At 45.6% G+C, this 16,892-nt stretch overlaps 2 protein-coding genes across 3 annotated transcripts in view; one reads left to right on the top strand and one right to left on the bottom strand.

The window, feature by feature from the left end:
* Nucleotides 1-9,389, top strand: part of ANKRD13A (ankyrin repeat domain 13A) — a 32,872-nt gene extending 23,483 nt beyond the window's left edge. For both annotated transcript variants that reach the window (XM_059139007.1, XM_059139008.1), the window contains 7 exons: nt 810-871; nt 1,619-1,749; nt 2,266-2,423; nt 3,216-3,329; nt 4,993-5,153; nt 6,694-6,761; nt 7,346-9,389. In XM_059139007.1, the coding sequence (XP_058994990.1) occupies nt 810-871; nt 1,619-1,749; nt 2,266-2,423; nt 3,216-3,329; nt 4,993-5,153; nt 6,694-6,761; nt 7,346-7,541 (890 nt within the window). In that variant the 3' untranslated portion in view covers nt 7,542-9,389. The remainder of the gene's footprint in view (nt 1-809; nt 872-1,618; nt 1,750-2,265; nt 2,424-3,215; nt 3,330-4,992; nt 5,154-6,693; nt 6,762-7,345) is intronic.
* Nucleotides 9,390-11,671: 2,282 nt separating this feature from the next.
* C11H12orf76 (chromosome 11 C12orf76 homolog) lies at nt 11,672-16,861 on the bottom strand. The gene is made up of 2 exons (XM_059139009.1): nt 16,691-16,861; nt 11,672-12,990 (listed from the first exon to the last, which is right to left on the bottom strand). Exons 1-2 carry the CDS (start codon nt 16,821-16,823, stop codon nt 12,905-12,907), a joined length of 219 nt encoding a protein of 72 aa, XP_058994992.1. The 5' UTR covers nt 16,824-16,861; the 3' UTR covers nt 11,672-12,904.
* Between the last annotated feature and the right edge of the window lie 31 nt (nt 16,862-16,892).

The following is a 16,892-nucleotide window of genomic DNA, read 5'->3' as shown; positions in this document are numbered from 1 at the left end:
GGCTCGATTTCAGGACTCTGAGATCGTGACCTGAGCCAGAGGCAGAGGCTTAACCCACTGAGTCACCCAGGGGCCCCTGTCTGGCCCATTCTTGAAGATATTACCTGTAGTTGGCTTCAAGTGGAATTAAAGCCATGCAGGAGGGTTTGTGCTTGTGTTCTGAAGAACAGTTGCTGGATCTGACATATAGGTAGATAAAGGTATTGGAGACTAGTTCTCCCTGAAATGAGCGAGTCAGTCCAAACTTGTACCATGGAAGATCTGGACAGAACCTGGACTATGAGCCCAAACTCTGCCAATGCGCAGGGATTATATCCAAGCCCCACCAGTGGCCTGTTGTTTGGCCTTAAGTTACCTACCCTCTGGGGCTCATGTTCCTCAGCAGTGAAATGGGGGTCCTTGGGAGGATGGGATGAGTTGCTTCATGCAAACCTTTGCAAGGTTCCTGCAGAGTGTGGCAAGCACACGGTCATTGTTGGGTGCCTCCACCACCGCCACTGTTACTAGGATTCTGGTTTCACAGATGAGAACGCTGTGGCCCCCCACCCCAGGCTCACTCCCAAACCCAAATTCTTTCTACTCGAGTTCTTGTAACTGTTGCTAACCTAGGTTAGAGACCCTAATAAAAAATGTCCTATGAGGGATAAATTAGCTGATGGTTATTATAGATGATTTTACTAGCCTGCCCATAAATGGACTTCCTAACGTAGGTAGCTGGGATCCAGAACTTTAAAACAGGACAAGAATCTCTTTCTGTAGTCACAAGTAAGGCATAATAGTAGACATTAAACTTTTCCTCCCTTCTCTAGCGGATAGGAACCCACTGGAATCTTTGCTGGGAACTGTGGAACATCAGTTTGGTGCTCAAGGGGTAAGTGGTAGCAGCGAGCTCTCAGGTTCAAGAAAGGACATGACTTTGCTGTGCTGTGATGGCATTTACTGAACCTGACCAGGCCTCTCTGTCTGCAAGGCTGAAGAGCACTCCCAAGCTGAAATCAGAGATACTCTTTTGCAAGAGAAATAAATGAGTCTTACAAATACAGATTTTAGAGGAGGGTCATGACTGTGCAATTCAGGTGCTTTCTCTCTCAACTGTAAACTTAGAAAGGATTCAGGACTTTCTGTTTTAACCGAGCACCTTAACAAACATTTTCTTACTTGATCCTTATGAGAACTCTGTGGAGTTGGTATAATGGCTGTCAGAGGGTCAGAAAACTGAGATTCCCTTTCCAGTGTCCTGAGCAAGAGCCTGACAGAGCTGGAATGTAAGCTCCAGGTCTCCTAGGTCTTATGTGCTTTCAGCCATTTCTCTCTTTTTTTCTTTTTTCCTGTCAGGAGATAAAAATGCTAAAGAGAGTAGAGAAACGTTTGACATGGAGAGACCCGTTAGGCTTCCCGTGTCATTTCCTCACACCGTTGTGGATTTTCTTGTTCTGTGTAATAACTTAGTTAAAAAAAAAAGTATGTGAGGGGCGCGGTTAGCGGGGGCGGGGGGGAAAGACTAGATCATCCTGATCCATAGCTGGTTAACACATCCATCTCTGGGGCTGAGTGCCATAGGTCTCCACTTGTGAGCACCAATTGGCATTTCTGATTCCCCTGAGTTCTGGCTTGGCAGGACCTCACTACGGAATGTGCCACCGCCAACAACCCCACGGCCATCACACCTGAGGAATACTTTAATGAAGAGTTTGATCTGAAGGACCGGGACATTGGAAGGCCGAAAGAGCTGACGATTAGAACGCAAAAGTAAGAGGGGCTCAGCAGCCACACGCATTCTTGTTTCAGAAGTTGTGCTGTTTCTTGGGGTCGTGTTGTCATTTTTGTGTCCCTTTCCTTTAAACATCATTTGGAAGTTACTTTATCTGAGAAAAGCAAATAGCAGATTGCACACCTTCTTATTAGCCCTTTTCCAAATGGAATAGAGATGGGATATAAGAATTCCTTCTACTTTTTACTGCCAGCAAGCTTCAGCTGATCCAGTGGAAAGATCCACCAGCGCTCAGTTCCTTTACGCTTGCTGTCAATTCCAGCTGCTGCAGGGGGAGGTCAGCGTGCTGGGCATTTCTCCTGATGGCCAGATTGCATGGTCGTCCGAATTCTGCACAGGTCTAGTCCCTTCCCTGCTCCACATTAAGAGAAGTACTGTGGCTGGGAAGGCTGCATTCAGGAGGAGGCTGGTGCTGTCTCGCCAGCTGCGTGCAAGTCATTCACTTTCCCTGTCTGGGGGTGTTGGCCTCACTCTTGTCTTGGTCTGTCTTGCAGGTTCAAAGCGACACTGTGGATGTGTGAGGACTTTCCGCTCTCTCTTGTGGAGCAGGTCATTCCCATCATTGATCTCATGGCCCGAACCAGTGCTCATTTTGCACGGCTGAGAGATTTCATCAAACTGGAATTCCCACCTGGATTTCCTGTCAAAATAGGTACTGACTACTAAGCCACAGGAGCACCTGCAGGTTCTGGCCATTTCTGTGGGTGACAGAATGTACTTCAGGGCACTGGAATGTTTTTTTGTTTTTTTAAGATTTTATTTATTTATTTGGATAGAGGGCAAGAGAGAGCACAAGTGGGATGGGGGATGAGGTGGGGTGGGGAGAAGGAGAAGCAGGCTCCCAGCTGAGCAGGGAACCAGATGTGGGACTTGATCCCAGGACCCCAGGATCATGACCTGAGCTGAAGACAGATGGTTAACCAACTAAGCCACCCGGCACCCTGGCACTGGAACATTTTAGGCAAAAGTAGCAGACAGTACACATAATGGAGGAGGTCACAATGATCCTTTAGCTTAATATGGCTTAAAGAAGGATCATTGGGAATGAATGGAAAACATTCATTGTTTTCATGTCACACTTAACTTAGGCATCAAATTAGATTGTTTCTGAGGAAGACCTCTGACACCAAGATCTTTGATACCTAAGTATGTTTTAGGGCCTGTAGTGGAATGCATAATCCTAAACACAATATATAGAACTTGTGAAGAATCTACAGTTTGGATAGTTGCATACTGGTGACACATTCTTCAGTGCGGGCTCAATTGCTTATTCACTGTGATCTAGGAAAAGCTGCTTAACCTCTCTGAATCTCAGTTCTCCCATCTGTATATTGGGAAAGGTAGTTATGTTAATATATTTGATGTGTACAAGCACAGTAGGCAGTCAGTAAATGGTGGCTATTAGTCTTGTAAAGTTTATTTATAAAAGCTTTTATTTTGTTAGAAATTCCATTGTTTCATGTCTTAAATGCACGGATTACCTTTGGAAATGTCAATGGCTGTAGCACTGCTGAAGAAACTGGATCTCAAAATGTGGAAGGGACCCAAGCTGATACAGGTAAAAAAAGAAAAAAAAAAGTTGGGCTTTGTGGTTTAAAAAAAACACCACCACATCCAGTTAATTACTGATTATTCAGTTTGACATTGGAGTATCTTATGAAATAGATCTCTGCAGTGAATGAAAATGTTAGATTTCTTTGAGAGTCAGTATAAAAACTTATAGAATATGACCCCACTTGTATTTAAAAAAAAAAGCATAGTTTTAAAAACCAGCTCTATTGAGGTGTACTGTATATACAGTAATATGCTCCCACTTTAAGTGTGACAGTTCAGTGCTTTTAGACAAATGCGTGTACCCACAGAACCACCACAGTCAAGATGTAGAGCATTTCTGTTACTTGACAAAATTTCCTCAGGCTCCCTTGCCATTCATCCACATTATCTTTTGGAGGCTACTATAAGTGGATTATTTACTTACTTTCCAGTTACTCGTTGGTAGTATATAGAAACAAAACTGATTTTTTTTTTTTTTAGTTGTTTTGTCTGTTTTACTGGGGTAAAATGGTGTTCTGTGTCTTAGACTAGTTGAAGGATACACAGGCATTTATTATTTTTTGAGAGAGAGGGACAGAGAACATGTGTAAGCTGTGAGGGGGGATACAGGGGGAGAGAATCTCAAGCAGACTCTACAGTGAATGTGGAGCCTGACTCAGGGCTTGGTGCAGGACTCAATTCCATGACCCCAAGATCATGACCTAAGCCGAAACCAAGAGTTGAATGCCCAACCGACTGAGCCACCTAGGTGCCCCGTTTTATTATCATTTTTAGTTTAGTTTATAGACATCTTACTTTGTTTTATATGTTTACTGTATTCCATAGTAAAAAAAGGGAAAACTACAAAGAGTCCTTGGTGTGGCTATGTATTATTCACACACATACACACACCGCATTTCTCAAAAGACATGCAAGGGAACACTGGTTACCTCAGGACTTTGGAAATAAGAGAAAGGGTGTAGGGAGACAGAGATCTTTATTTTTTTTATGACCATGAGTTAATTTTATTACTTAAAGGAAAAGACTGAAAGAAAAGGCTATATTATGGTACTTTCCTGTCAAGGTTATTGTTCCTCAAAATCTCTCTCACATAGCAGCAAACCTATATCTTAATCATTTTTTTTAAATTTTTTAATTTTTTATTTTTTTATAAACATATATTTTTATCCCCAGGGGTACAGGTCTGTGAATCACCAGGTTTACACACTTCACAGCACTCACCAAAGCACATACCCTCCCCAATGTCCATAATCCCACCCCCTTCTCCCAACCCCCTTTGTTTTGTGAGATTAAGAGTCACTTATGGTTTGTCTCCCTCCCAATCCCATCTTGTTTCATGATCTTAATCATTTTAATCCGTTTGTTTTCTAACTGAACAAATTTTTTTTTAAAGATTTTTATTTATTTATTTGATAGACAGAGAGAGATCACAAGTAGGCAGAGAGGCAGGCAGAGAGAGAGGGGGAAGCAGGCTCCCTGCCGAGCAGAGAGCCCCATGTGGGGCTCGATCCCAGGACCCTGAGACAATGACCTGAGCTGAAGGCAGAGGCTTAAACCACTGAGCCACCCAGGCGCCCCAACAAATTTTTATATATTTAAAATTTTAAGTTTGAAGTGGAAATTTATTTTGCTGATTTAGGCACCGACTCTTACCCTTTGTGTTTCAGCTTCCCACGTCACAAACTTTGAGGTGGATCAGTCTGTATTTGAAATTCCAGACTCTTACCACGTTCAAGACAATGGCAGAAATGTGCATTTACAAGATGAAGATTATGAGCTAATGCAGTTTGCCATCCAGCAGAGTTTACTGGAGTCCAGCAGGAGCCAGGTGCATTTAGCAGAACAAATGGCAGGGCACGGGAGGGTTCAACCTGTAGCTGATTTGTGAGACTCACTGGACATCACAAGCTGGGCAGATTCTCGGTGTACCCAGAGGTCCTATTTTCTGCACCTGGTCTTTCCCAAAAGCTGCTTCTCTGACACCATGTGCACAGCCCAAGTCGGCATCATTCACAGGATGTCTCCCGACAGACTTCCTTCTCCTCAGGTTCACCCATGCAGCCCACAGTCACGTAGTTTTCAGAGCATTCTATCTGATATGTAGTACTGAAACCGTAGGTTCATGCTAGCTTCTCCCATCCTGTTTTTTTCTGGAATATTGTCCACATGTTGGTCGTCTTGTAAGAAGGCATGTGGATTTGAATCCTAGCTTCCTCCCAAGGGAAGACTAGTCATTGTGTTGTGGTTGCTCAGTGTGTGATGAAAATGGTGGTTGAGTCTTTGTTTGTTAAGTTTGTTTTTTACTCCTATGTTTTACTCTGTTGCAAAGGGTATAATCCCAAACTGTCAGGGACTCTAAAGGGTAGAGCTAAGGGTGGGGCAGACCAGAGTAAGAACAGGTGCCCTTGGTCTCCTCAGGTGGTTCTTCCTCCAGGTCTCATCTGCCTGGGACAGTGCAGGCCTTGAGCTCCTCCTCCCCCAATGTCAAGTCCTTCCAACCCTGCCCTCTTGTGCTTTTCTGATTCTGCTGTGGCGGGCTGTCTTTCTGTGTCCCCCACCTTTTGGTGTCCTGGGCTTCTGCTGTTTGTTCTTGGTTCCTTGTTTCCTTCCATCGCTCATTTGGCACATGTTTGCAGAGCGAGGATTCTTTGATGAAGCAGGCCCAGCCCCTGAACTCACAGGCCCCCCCAAGGTTTGAGAGTGGTACCCACACTCCAGCGTCCAAGCTCAGATTTTTGGCATTATGGTTTTATTCTTGAGATTCCAAGGTTGGGCAGTGGACGTGCTTCCCCTCCTCCATTCCCCATCAATCTGTTCTTAACCATTTAGTTTTCTGAAGCTGCTGGGCCAAGGGCCACACCCATACCCAGCATATTGCCTTTGGGAGGCCTCCTGGGAGAAGCCCAGCCCTTGGACCTCACTGTCCCTCCAGTGCGCCTTGCCCTTCTTCAAGTGAGCTCATTGCTCCCTCCTGCCCAGTATCTGCATAAACCTTGTTGACCATAAATTTTGCAAAGGAGGGGGGTAGCCAAAGTCAAAGATGACAAATGTTGAGTTACATATTGTCACCTTACTTTACAAGAATGACCTGCCTTGTTCATTTAAACTTTGCCCAAGGTTGTTTTTGATGGATTCTGTGTCAAGTATGAGAGGCTCTGGCCGTTAAGCAGGGTAGTGTACCACATTCCATCTGACATTTAGGTGTCGTGTTTGAGATCACCCAAGTCTCTGTTCATTTTTCATGTGGTGTTATCAGTAATGGACATGGAAAAATTTTTAAATTTTGTTCTTGTGCTTTCGTCGCCTTATCAGTATGATGCCTCCTCCTTCTAGGAGGTATTCATGTCCATCATATTTGTTTTTCGCAGGAACTTTCAGGACCAGCTTCGAATGGAGGGATCGGCCAGACACATGCCTACGACGCCCAGTATGAGAGGTGACTGGCATAACTTTTAAAGTGAGGCCGACATGGGACTTAGTGTTGATCCATTTGTTGACTAGCCACAGGCCAGTGCCATTGGCAGAAAGGCTCCCAGTAAATGCTTTTTGAGCGGTCTGATCTTCTGCAAGGAGTATATGCTCACAGGGTCTAGATGCCCTCAGCAGGAGGTAGATAGTTTTAAGAATGAGGAGGCTTTGGGGAACAGATACGGGGATGAGTAGATTATCTTTTTAAAGGAGAGGGTAAAGACTGGAAAGATTTATTTTATGGAGTATTTTCATGTACTCCAGGCATATATAAAAGCCCACTGAAAGAAAACTTAGGTTTTGCTTTAAAGAAGATCCAAATTCAGTTCCTGACCCCATCCTTTAGCAGCTGAGTGATCATGGGCGGGTTTGCTCACCTCTCTGAGCCCCAGTTGCTCACCTGTATGCAGCACCCTGCCTCAGACGTAGAGGGGACTGAATGGCACCGTGCCCAGTATGGTGCATTCTTGGGAGGCAGTTAAATGTAGGTGCTGCTGCTGCCCTGATGATATTGGTAATTGTTTTCCTTTTTCCACCTCTTTCCCCCCACAGGGCCATCCAGGAGAGCCTCCTCACCAGCTCAGAAGGCCTGCACCCTGGGGCTTCGAGCGAGACAAGCCGTTTTGATAGCGACCTGCAGCTGGCCATGGAGCTCTCTGCCAAAGAGCTGGAGGAGCGTGAGCTCCGGCTCCGGGAGGAGGAGGAGGAGCTCCAGCAAGTCTTACAGCTGTCTCTCACTGAGAAATAGACCTTTCTGCTCACCGGCTGCACAAAGCAGAGGTTCTGGGCCGCACAGGAGTGCTGCATCACTAGTGCCCCGGGGCCGAGGGACTGCACCTCGCATGCATGCAGCCAACAGCAGCTGCCCTTCCTTCTGCAGAGGTGCCGGACCAGGGACTCCCAGGCCCATCCATGACACTCCCCCGGGGAGGGGCTGGGGACCAGCAGGCCCCTTCTCCAGGCTAAGGGGAGGAGAGCATTGTCACTTTCCATTAGATGTATTGGCTTGCAGGTCACGTTTTTACTACTACCAGCTTTAGACAAAAACCCCAATCCCCGCAAGTTTGTAGATTAATTTTTATCAAGGAGTGATAACAAAACAAGTTATTGCAGAGTCAGGGTGCTTTTATATTTGAGAGCAGCAGCCTTTTTAGAGCGTGGTTTATGAAAATTTATGAGACACTTCTTTACAGTTCACCAAAGAAATGGATAATCTGTGCCGATCTATTCTTTTGTTTTTACCTTTATACAGGGTTTCTAGGACTCCCACTGCTCCTCCTCCATCTCCACTTTATTCCATCCCACCCACCCACCGCTGCTAGAGTCAAAGAGGAAACGTGTACAGGATACCTTTTAGATTAGGCGTAACTATTTGCATCACATTAGGCTATACAAATGACCACGGATGTTGCCTTAGCCTTAAAAATTACCAGTAGTTTCAAACCACCTCACTCCACCCTGAGGGGTCTGATTTGAATTTATAAAGGCACTTCATTTGAGAGCAGGATCCTCCAGGCTAAATCCAAGGCAGCTAATCCTGGCCCCGAAGGAACAGCTAGGAGAGCCTGAGGCTTGTTCTCGAGGCGGCAGGCTGGCCAAAACATAAGACAGCACAGAACCAAAGTAGGTGTGTTCCGCACCTTCCCTAGTGACAGATTGCCACGGAGAGGCCAAGGGAGACCCCACTACAGGCCTAGGTTCACTAGAGAAGAAGGAGTGGCCTTGTAGTTAGAAAGGGAGCTCCAAGCAGAACTTAATATTAAGCTCTGTATTCAAAAGGGAAAATGAGGATTCTGCATTGCTTTTTAGAGTTCAAATCAACATCTTTCTGGATAAATATATTTTTTAACAGAATCTTTTTATTATTTTTAAAAGATATAAAGACAACTACTCCCATCAGTAGCAATACAAGGTTATACATTTTAACCAGATTTTCTCAGGCCTTTTTTGGATACCTTTAGTAGTTTAACGATTTTATGTGACCCTTCTGTAAATAAGCACTGCACACCACACAGAAGAACCCCCGGGAGGAGAGCCGAGGGCGCCCTCATTCGGCCCATCTGGTCGTCCCCACAGGCTGACTGACATGACCTGGTAACAGTGGCCACCTCAGCTCCCTGTCTCTTTCCTGTCTGCTGTGCTGCTTTCAGGATGGGAAGAGACAGAAACTACGCTGCAGTTAGCATCCGTATCCTCCAGTTAGTGCTGCCAGTAAAATGCTCTTAGTTACAGAGGATTGTGCTCTGGATTCCACATAACCACCTGCCTTTTTAGTCACGGCACACACACGGCCAGTATACCGGGGGGTCATGTTTGTTTCCAACACACAGCTTGGCATTCTGTTTACTCCGTGTTCACCTTGAGTGAAGACACTTCTCGGGAATGCATCAGGCTGCAGCGTTTACTCCCTGAGGTGAACCAGCCATGATTTCTGTGTTTGCATCCCACTGGCCTGCTTCTGGAGGAAGGGGACTCCCCGGGAAGTTGGTTAAAAAGGGACTGAGCATTCTGTCCATCTGTTGCAGCATTTATCATCTATGTGTTCACTCTTAAAATGCAAATAAAGACTGCTTCTTGAGAGGGTGCTCGGACAGTATCCTAGCTAGCCTTTGAGTCTTTGTTCCTTTTCATGGGGTTTCTCTAGTCGCTGAATGTTCCCACACTCCATGTTACCTATGTGACTCCAACAGGAGAATGCGTCATGCCACCTGGCATCCATTACCAAGGTGATCTGCTCCTCTCAGCCTCCCCACCGGGGTCATATAGTCCACATGCCCCACGCTGCTCATTTCACATAGAAACTGAAAAGCCCACCAGCACAGGGGCTGCTGGGACAGACTGCAGTGGTTCTGCTGGAGGTGGCCTGGCTCCTCTGGAGTCCGGGAAGCCGCGCCAACCTCAGATCGCTCCTGGGACTGAAGATGCCCCCACTCTGAGGCTGATGTGCTCTGTGAGGCTGATCTTAGAAGTTCAGGTGATAATTAGGGCTTCCAGATTTATCCTACACCCAATTACTTCGGTATTAAGAAACGGGGATGGGGGGGCGCCTGGGTGGCTCAGTCGGTTAAACCTTCAGTCCAGGTCATGATCTCTGGGGCTTGGGATCGAGTCCCTACATCAGGCTTCCTGCTTAGTGGGGAGTCTGCTTCTCCCTCTGCCCTTCCCTCCTCCCCGCCCTGCTTGTACTCTCTCTCTCAAATAAAAAATAAATCTTGAAAAGACACAAAAACACAAACGGAGGCAGTGACCAGTAGAAAATCATCTGGGCTCCAGAAATGCGGCCTTGGTATTTCCAGGAAGATGTGAAGGAGCTGCTTTGCTTTGGGGGAAAGTAGACAATACTGAGCCAGTGGGGCACTGTGAAGAAAACTCATTCGCCTTAGGCCAAGAGGCAATAACTTTATAACTGTGGATTACCTAATTAAAAAAAAAAATAACAGTTTCTTCACCTTTACGTTCATTAAAACTTAGGTAGTGCAGTACCAGCAGGAAACGGAGCTGAAGCACTTTAGATACTGTTCCATGAGCAAGCTGAACACACCATACGTAACATGGTGTTGGCCTCTCAAGGAAGGGAGGTCTGCTCTTAATAATGACAGGGAAGAGATGGCCAGACTTACTGTAACCAGGGGTTTCCTGCTAAACGCCGAAGACCTCAAGGAAGGCAAGTTGCACGACAGCTGCTTCCCAGGACTATCTGCAGTGCAGGTAAGTGTTGGGGTTCAAAGTCCAAACTACGCCTACATCTGGAAAAGTGTAGAATTCAGATTGGGGTCCAGCTGAAAAAAATGTAGTAAGACTTCCAGAGCCCCCAAATCCCAAGCAGCACTCACAGATTTATTCATCTCAAATTTAAACAAAGTTAAGATTAATACTTACTACGATCAGCCATTTTTATGGTTGGTATAAATGAAGTGAATACGTTAATTTGGGTTCACGGTGGGTATTCTGGGCGCAGTTCAGTTTAGGGGCTTTGGCTGCCTCCCCCCAACCTTGTATTCCCAGAGACACAGGTAAAGGAAATAATGGTGCTTCAAAAGTATTAGTGGTCAGTCCCGGTACATAAAAGTTTTCAGTAGAGTTCTGTCTCTCTCTCTCCCGGAATTGAGGTTTGTATCCTTCCTCATCTCTGTAATAAGCCTCTTTCTACAAAGATTACTCTGTGTCTGACTTTAGACTGAATCTCATGCTGAACAGATGGTAACGTTGGAATGAAGACATAGGCTGGGTTTTGGGATTTGTATATGGAATTACTATTGCAAGGTTGTTTCTGAAAATTGGGACGTGATTCTATTGTAAGCTGCCTAGTTATCACTGGGCAAACAGCAGGTTACAAGGTTGGTTTATGGGCCTACCAAGTTTTCACTTGTTTCCCTCTCAAGTCCTAAAAATGCCAGTAAATTTTTAGGCAGCATATCAAAATATGGCATTCCAGATGAGGTAGGATGTGCCCTCCTGGGACTTAGCTGTCAGTGCCAGCCTCTCAGAATCCCACCTGCTCCTCCCTGCAGTCCCTCAGTAACCTGGTTTTTTATGGGACACGCCAAAGGTGGTGACCCCACCCTTGTCACCAATGGTTTCACAGTGTTTGATCTTCACCATAATTAAGAAAGATAAGGTGTGGATAGCACCACTTTGCAGGTGAAAAACTGAGGCTTAAAGAAGTGGGGACACAAATCCAGCTTCAGACCCCTGGCCTGGCCTGAGAGATTACTTATGGCTCAGTCTCCAGAAATAATACCTTGCCTTGGGGCAACTGTCTTACTTCACATACCTAAATTTTAAAATGCGACTTCACGGCACTTCCCTGAGTAGAGCAGATGCAAACACACACCTGCATTTTAGACACTTAGAAAATAAATCACTAGGAGTCAAATAGCATGTAAGATTTTAATTTTAATGGACACTTTGCTCAAAACCACAAAACAGTGAACATTTCAGTGGCTCAATGTTAGGGTTACACACAAAATCCTGATGTCCGACAGTCACAGTATCCTACATTAGTTATTTCACATTCAGTGTGGGTTGTTAAAAGAAAAACCAAAACAAAAAACAACACACATCAGTGAGGTGACTGGAATACAAGACAAGCATTTCAGTTCAGTAACAAAGAAAATTAAGCCTAGCACGTTTAAAATAAATACTGTTAACCACTTTGTAAGTATGAAAGTATCATTTCAACAGGAAAAAACAATCCATTTCAACAGTGCAAAACAGCAGCATTTCAAGGTTGAGATGAAATCTGTGTAAACACACATGCACTCGCCTCTCAGCCTCCTACTATGAATGCACACTTCTGTGGGTTGAGGACCTCCCCACCCACAACTAAAAAGAGCTCCTGCTGAGTTTCTTTTAGATTCCAAATCTGAAAAGCTGCCACAAGCTTTAGGCCAGGGGCTGGAAAGTCTTGAGTGCAGCCCCAAGGAGCTCGATGTATTTAAGCAGGATGGAGCTCTTTTTCAGATGGGTCAACCAGTAATCAGCCCAACTCAGAGCCTTCCAGCCCTAGGGTGCTCATGGTCACAGGCTAGCTAATGCGGCCCTGACTTCATCGGGGGCATCTGGGTGCAGACCCAGATGTGGCACGAGGACTGATGGCCCAAAGTTCCCCACAACTGACACTGCTTTGCAACCAGGGCATTCCAGGCCAACTCAATCTAACTAAAAACACGTGTGACTCTTAACCCCACTGTGACCAAATGGTTCTCAAGTATGAAATGTCTACATGTCAAGTCTTCCTCTTATGAGTATTTTCCAATATTCGGGATGAGTCCTTTCCAGTGTGGTTTTCCCACCACTAACATAGTTAGCTGTCTTCCCATCTTTATACTGAAACTTGTAGCTTCAGGTCCTTCTTGTAACAAGTGTTAAGTGCAGCCAGATATACAAAGAAACATCAAGAAGCAGAGTCAGTTATTTACATTACAGTGTTAGGAAAAAAAATAACTGCCAGATGGATGTTTTTTCTAAATCATTTCACATTTACCAACTGTCCAGACTGAAGGTCATTTCCAAGTGGTGAAGTTCTAATTCCAACCTCTCCAATGACCCATGTGCAACACAATTTATACTTTCCCCCAATACTTGTGGAAGAACTTGGTCGCTCAGCTGTCACCGACGGCGAATGGGCTTGTAGACACAAAATGCCATAAGGATCACGGTCACTAGCAGGATGCTGAAAATGGTTCCCATCAACACTGCAAAAGGAAAACAGGTCACCTCCTCATAGCAGCTCCACGTTATCATTCATCCATTTTTTGCCGATAATTTGCCAAATGCCACTCAGTGCCAGGCACTGTGCCAGGTGTGTGGGAAACAGACACCAAAAGATTCTAAGGATGTTTCCAAATAAGTGGGGGAGAAAATGTAAACTAGTAAGAGCAGCTCAGAGGGCCTGAAGAAATGTGACAATGATAGGGGTAGAGGGGTGAGGAGGGGTTACGGTAGGTAGGGCAGTGGAGAAAGCATTTGAGGAGGTGCCACACAAGCTGGGATCGTGATGAGAGGAAGGAGCCAGCCCTGTGAAGATCTGCAGGGAGAGCACTGTGGCCCCAAGGGTCAGCAAAAGCAAGCTCTTGGGGCCAGACAAGCCGAGAAAGCCAATGAATAGAAAGAGGCGAGCATGGCTGAGGAGGGAGGAAGTGAGGCAGGAAATGAAGCCAGAGAGGAAGGCTGAAGCCACTTCATGCAGGGCCTCGTGGACCACGATGCCAACATGGGTTTACTGTAAGTTTAAAGGGAGGGCCAAAGGCAAAGAGTGACATGATGTGATTCAACGTGGGAAACCAGATCCTTCTGGCTGCATGGAGAACCACCAGATTATAGGTGACAAAAACAGAAGCAGGGAGCCCAACGTTTTTAAAGCCATTCATAAAAACTGGAGATGAAAAAAAGAGTAAAGCATTTTAATCTCTAGAAGAGACAAAGGCCTTTGGATCCAAGAAGCAATGAACTTCACAAACCTATTCCATTTCAGAGAGTAAATTTCAGGTCTAAAATCTCCAGGGTGCTCAAGTGAGAAACTGAACCTACAACTAAGCCCTCGGGTTGAGCCTCGGTAGAGGACTAGACCTAAGGACTGAGGCTTTAACGTAACCAGTAACCCATGGAAGGGACCTGTGACTACCTCAGAGGTCTAACAAGAGTTCAAGATGTTACCTTTACCAAGCAAGTGTACATTTGTTTTTAAGTATGTGGGCCCATCCCAGGTTCCAATGGGAAACTAACCATGGCTATCCTCTAGTGTGCCTACTGAAAAAACAAGATTTGACCAAAGTTTTATTTAAATCAGTAATCTGGGGTATTTGTGACCCCTACAAAATGCCCCCATATGGAACCCAGTTATTTAAATACTGACCATACAGAAATACTTTTTTTTGGTGAGGAAGGGGAAGAAGGAATGTAGGTGATAAAGACAACCTACAACTCATATAAGCTAAATGTCCTATCTCAAAACAGGCCTTGTTATCTAAATACCTGCCCTTATTTACAAAGTTTTGAATTCCACGAATTTCTTTTTTTTTTTCTTTTTTTTTTTTTTTTTTAAATATTTTTATTTATTTGACAGACAGAGATCACAAGTAGGCAGAGGCAGGCAGAGAGAGGAGGAAGCAGGCTCCCCGCTGAGCAGAGAGCCCGATGCGGGGCTCGATCCCAGGACCCTGGGATCATGACCTGAGCCGAAGGCAGAGGCTTTACCCACTGAGCCACCCAGGCGCCCCGAATTCCACGAATTTCTAAGGTTCTCACTGTAATTGGACCTCAAGTTGCCTTATTCCATTTAAACCATTCTCCTATATTTGACATTCTGGAAGGACTCTCAAAAACAAAACAACCCTCTTTCTCTCCCCACCTTCCCCCCAAAAACCCCCCAACCAATTCCCAAAGCAGGAATGTAGGAGGCTGGAAGTAGAGAACAATCTCAAAAAGCATTTGAAAAGGTTTAAAATGATGGGTTGTTAGGTACATAATGCCCATGTAGATAGCTACCCATGTGGGGCTTGATAGATTCTCCCATTCTTCATCTTTGTCCTCCCCCACACTTTGCACATGGTATTAGTTACCTGAATGGCAGACTCAGGCAGAACCTTAAGACTTCTTGGGTCCTTCCTTATTGGTCACTTCCAATTGCTGAACTTCATTTCCTACATCTATAAAATGTGGCAAGTGAAACCCACCTCAAGAGGGTTTCCTGAAACCTAACTGTGGTATCCTATGAAAAGCACTCAACAGAGTGTAGACATAGAACATGCAGACGGTAAGTGAAAGCCGTTATGATGACCAAAACAGGCAACACGGCACAGCGGTCATGAACTCAAGGTGTGGGGTCAGACTGTCTGGGCTCCCATCTATACTGATGGGCTATGTGTTCTCAAATAAATTACACGATCTCTTTGTTTCCTCCTCTGTAAAGATGGAGACAAAAATACCCCCTGCACAGGACTGTTTAGGGTAGTGTCTTCTACGCTATCTGTGGTAAAGGACTAGTTTTTATAACTTGTGGCCAGTCCCAGGCCATTACTATGTGCATGACTAGTAAGCAGCTCCCTCTACTTATTAAGCAGGTCAGTCCATGGAACCTAGGTCTGGTCTCTACTTGCTTGGATGTGGCGACAGTGTCAAACTGTTAATTTTGTTAAAAACACTAAATTTCTGTAGTCCTCTCTTTGCAGATAAATAATTTGGAAACCGCATTGGCCTGCAGACCACTCTTTGAATAGTATTATTGTTCAGCAGTGGTTCTCAGCCAGGGCGATTTTGCCCCCAGTGGACAGCTGGCACTCTTTTTGGAGTGATCTGGTCCATGATATCACAGTACCACTGTGGAGACACTCTCCTGCTCCAAAGGATTAAGCAGCAGAGCACGTGGAAACCACTCAGCAGTGTTAGGTACACAGTAAGTGGACAACACAGACATTCAATTCAAATGTAAATGAGTCTCAAGATAATCCAAAAATGATACTACTATGTGACACAGAGATTCAGATATATCACTGAGGAATAGAGGAAAGAAATGGCTTTGGCAGAAGAGGAAGAGTTATTGGGAACTTTAAGCTCCAGGACCCCTTCTAAAGCCATGTACACCATATATACTTGTGTGTGTCAATAGGTGTCTTCACAAAACCTAGGTTCCAGTGCTAGTTTCCTACGTTCTCTGAAAGTCCTGTGCCCATGAAAACTTTCCTAAGCAGAAATGGCATATAGCAAAAAAAAAAAAAAAAAGTTGCCATTAATTTAAGCGGAAAAAACTGAGCCTCCCAGACCCCAAAAATAACCTTAGACTTTTCTGATACCTTAAGACACATTTAGCTAAGGGATACACAAAATAAATCGAGAACACGCACAGATACTCAGACACATTTCAAAGCTGTAACGGCATGATGCTAATAGGCTGAGTGTAGTTCCAGGAATGTAGTTTTGCGCTGTCACTCTCGCTGCTGGGGGTGTGTACTGCAGAACACCTGGTGAGCTCTCTTTTCACTTTTTTGCCTTTTTTCGTAAAAGGAAAAAATCCCCTTCGGATTTCTTTAGGTTAGCGAAAACAGATACTCATTCGAAAAGCAGGGTGTGTGTGTGGGGTGGGGGGTACCAGTACTGGCTGCCACCGCTATCCTAATTGGGTAAACGTGGGCAAATAACTTCACCTGCGTTTCCTCTTCATCCGGAAAACGGGGTTGCACTCCTGAGCTTTCTCAGTAAGTCACCCTTGTTGCCTAGCCTGGGCCCACGCAGCCAAAGATGGGCCTCAACAACGAGCTCATTCATGCAACCAGCACACAAGAAGAGCCTATCTGGTACAAGCCTGGCGCGGAGTGGGACGGGCTGAGCACGGCTGCAGTTACACAGCCCTCCCTCCCATGTCCCCTCCGCCCTGCCATTCCGCCGGCAGCCGCTCACCCAGATTCTGCCCACGCAGCACGGCGTAGGGCCGGCTCTGCTCCCGCGGCTCCACCGGGCTCGGGGCCTCCGCCTGCCCCGCCAGAAGACTGCCCAGGCTGAAGGACAGCCACCACCTCACAAGACGCGCCATCTTTTCCAGGCAGCTGGCGCGGAGAGGTCACTTCCGCCCAAATCCCCACTTCCGTTCCAGCGCGGGGCT

The sequence above is a fragment of the Mustela lutreola genome, chromosome 11 (genome assembly GCF_030435805.1).
Source record: "Mustela lutreola isolate mMusLut2 chromosome 11, mMusLut2.pri, whole genome shotgun sequence".
In the NCBI taxonomy this organism is placed as follows: Eukaryota; Metazoa; Chordata; class Mammalia; order Carnivora; family Mustelidae; genus Mustela; species Mustela lutreola.
The sequence above is the reverse complement of the archived record's forward strand: the minus strand, read 5'-3'. Positions and strand labels throughout refer to the sequence as shown.

Excerpts from the sequence above, each read along its gene's own strand:
- C11H12orf76 (XM_059139009.1), bottom strand. The coding sequence starts at position 16,823 with ATGGCGCGTCTTGTGAGGTGGTGGCTGTCCTTCAGCCTGGGCAGTCTT. Across the intron at positions 12,991-16,690 it reads GCTGCGTGGGCAGAATCTGG|TGTTGATGGGAACCATTTTC; the intron begins GTGAGCGGCTGC and ends TTCCTTTTGCAG.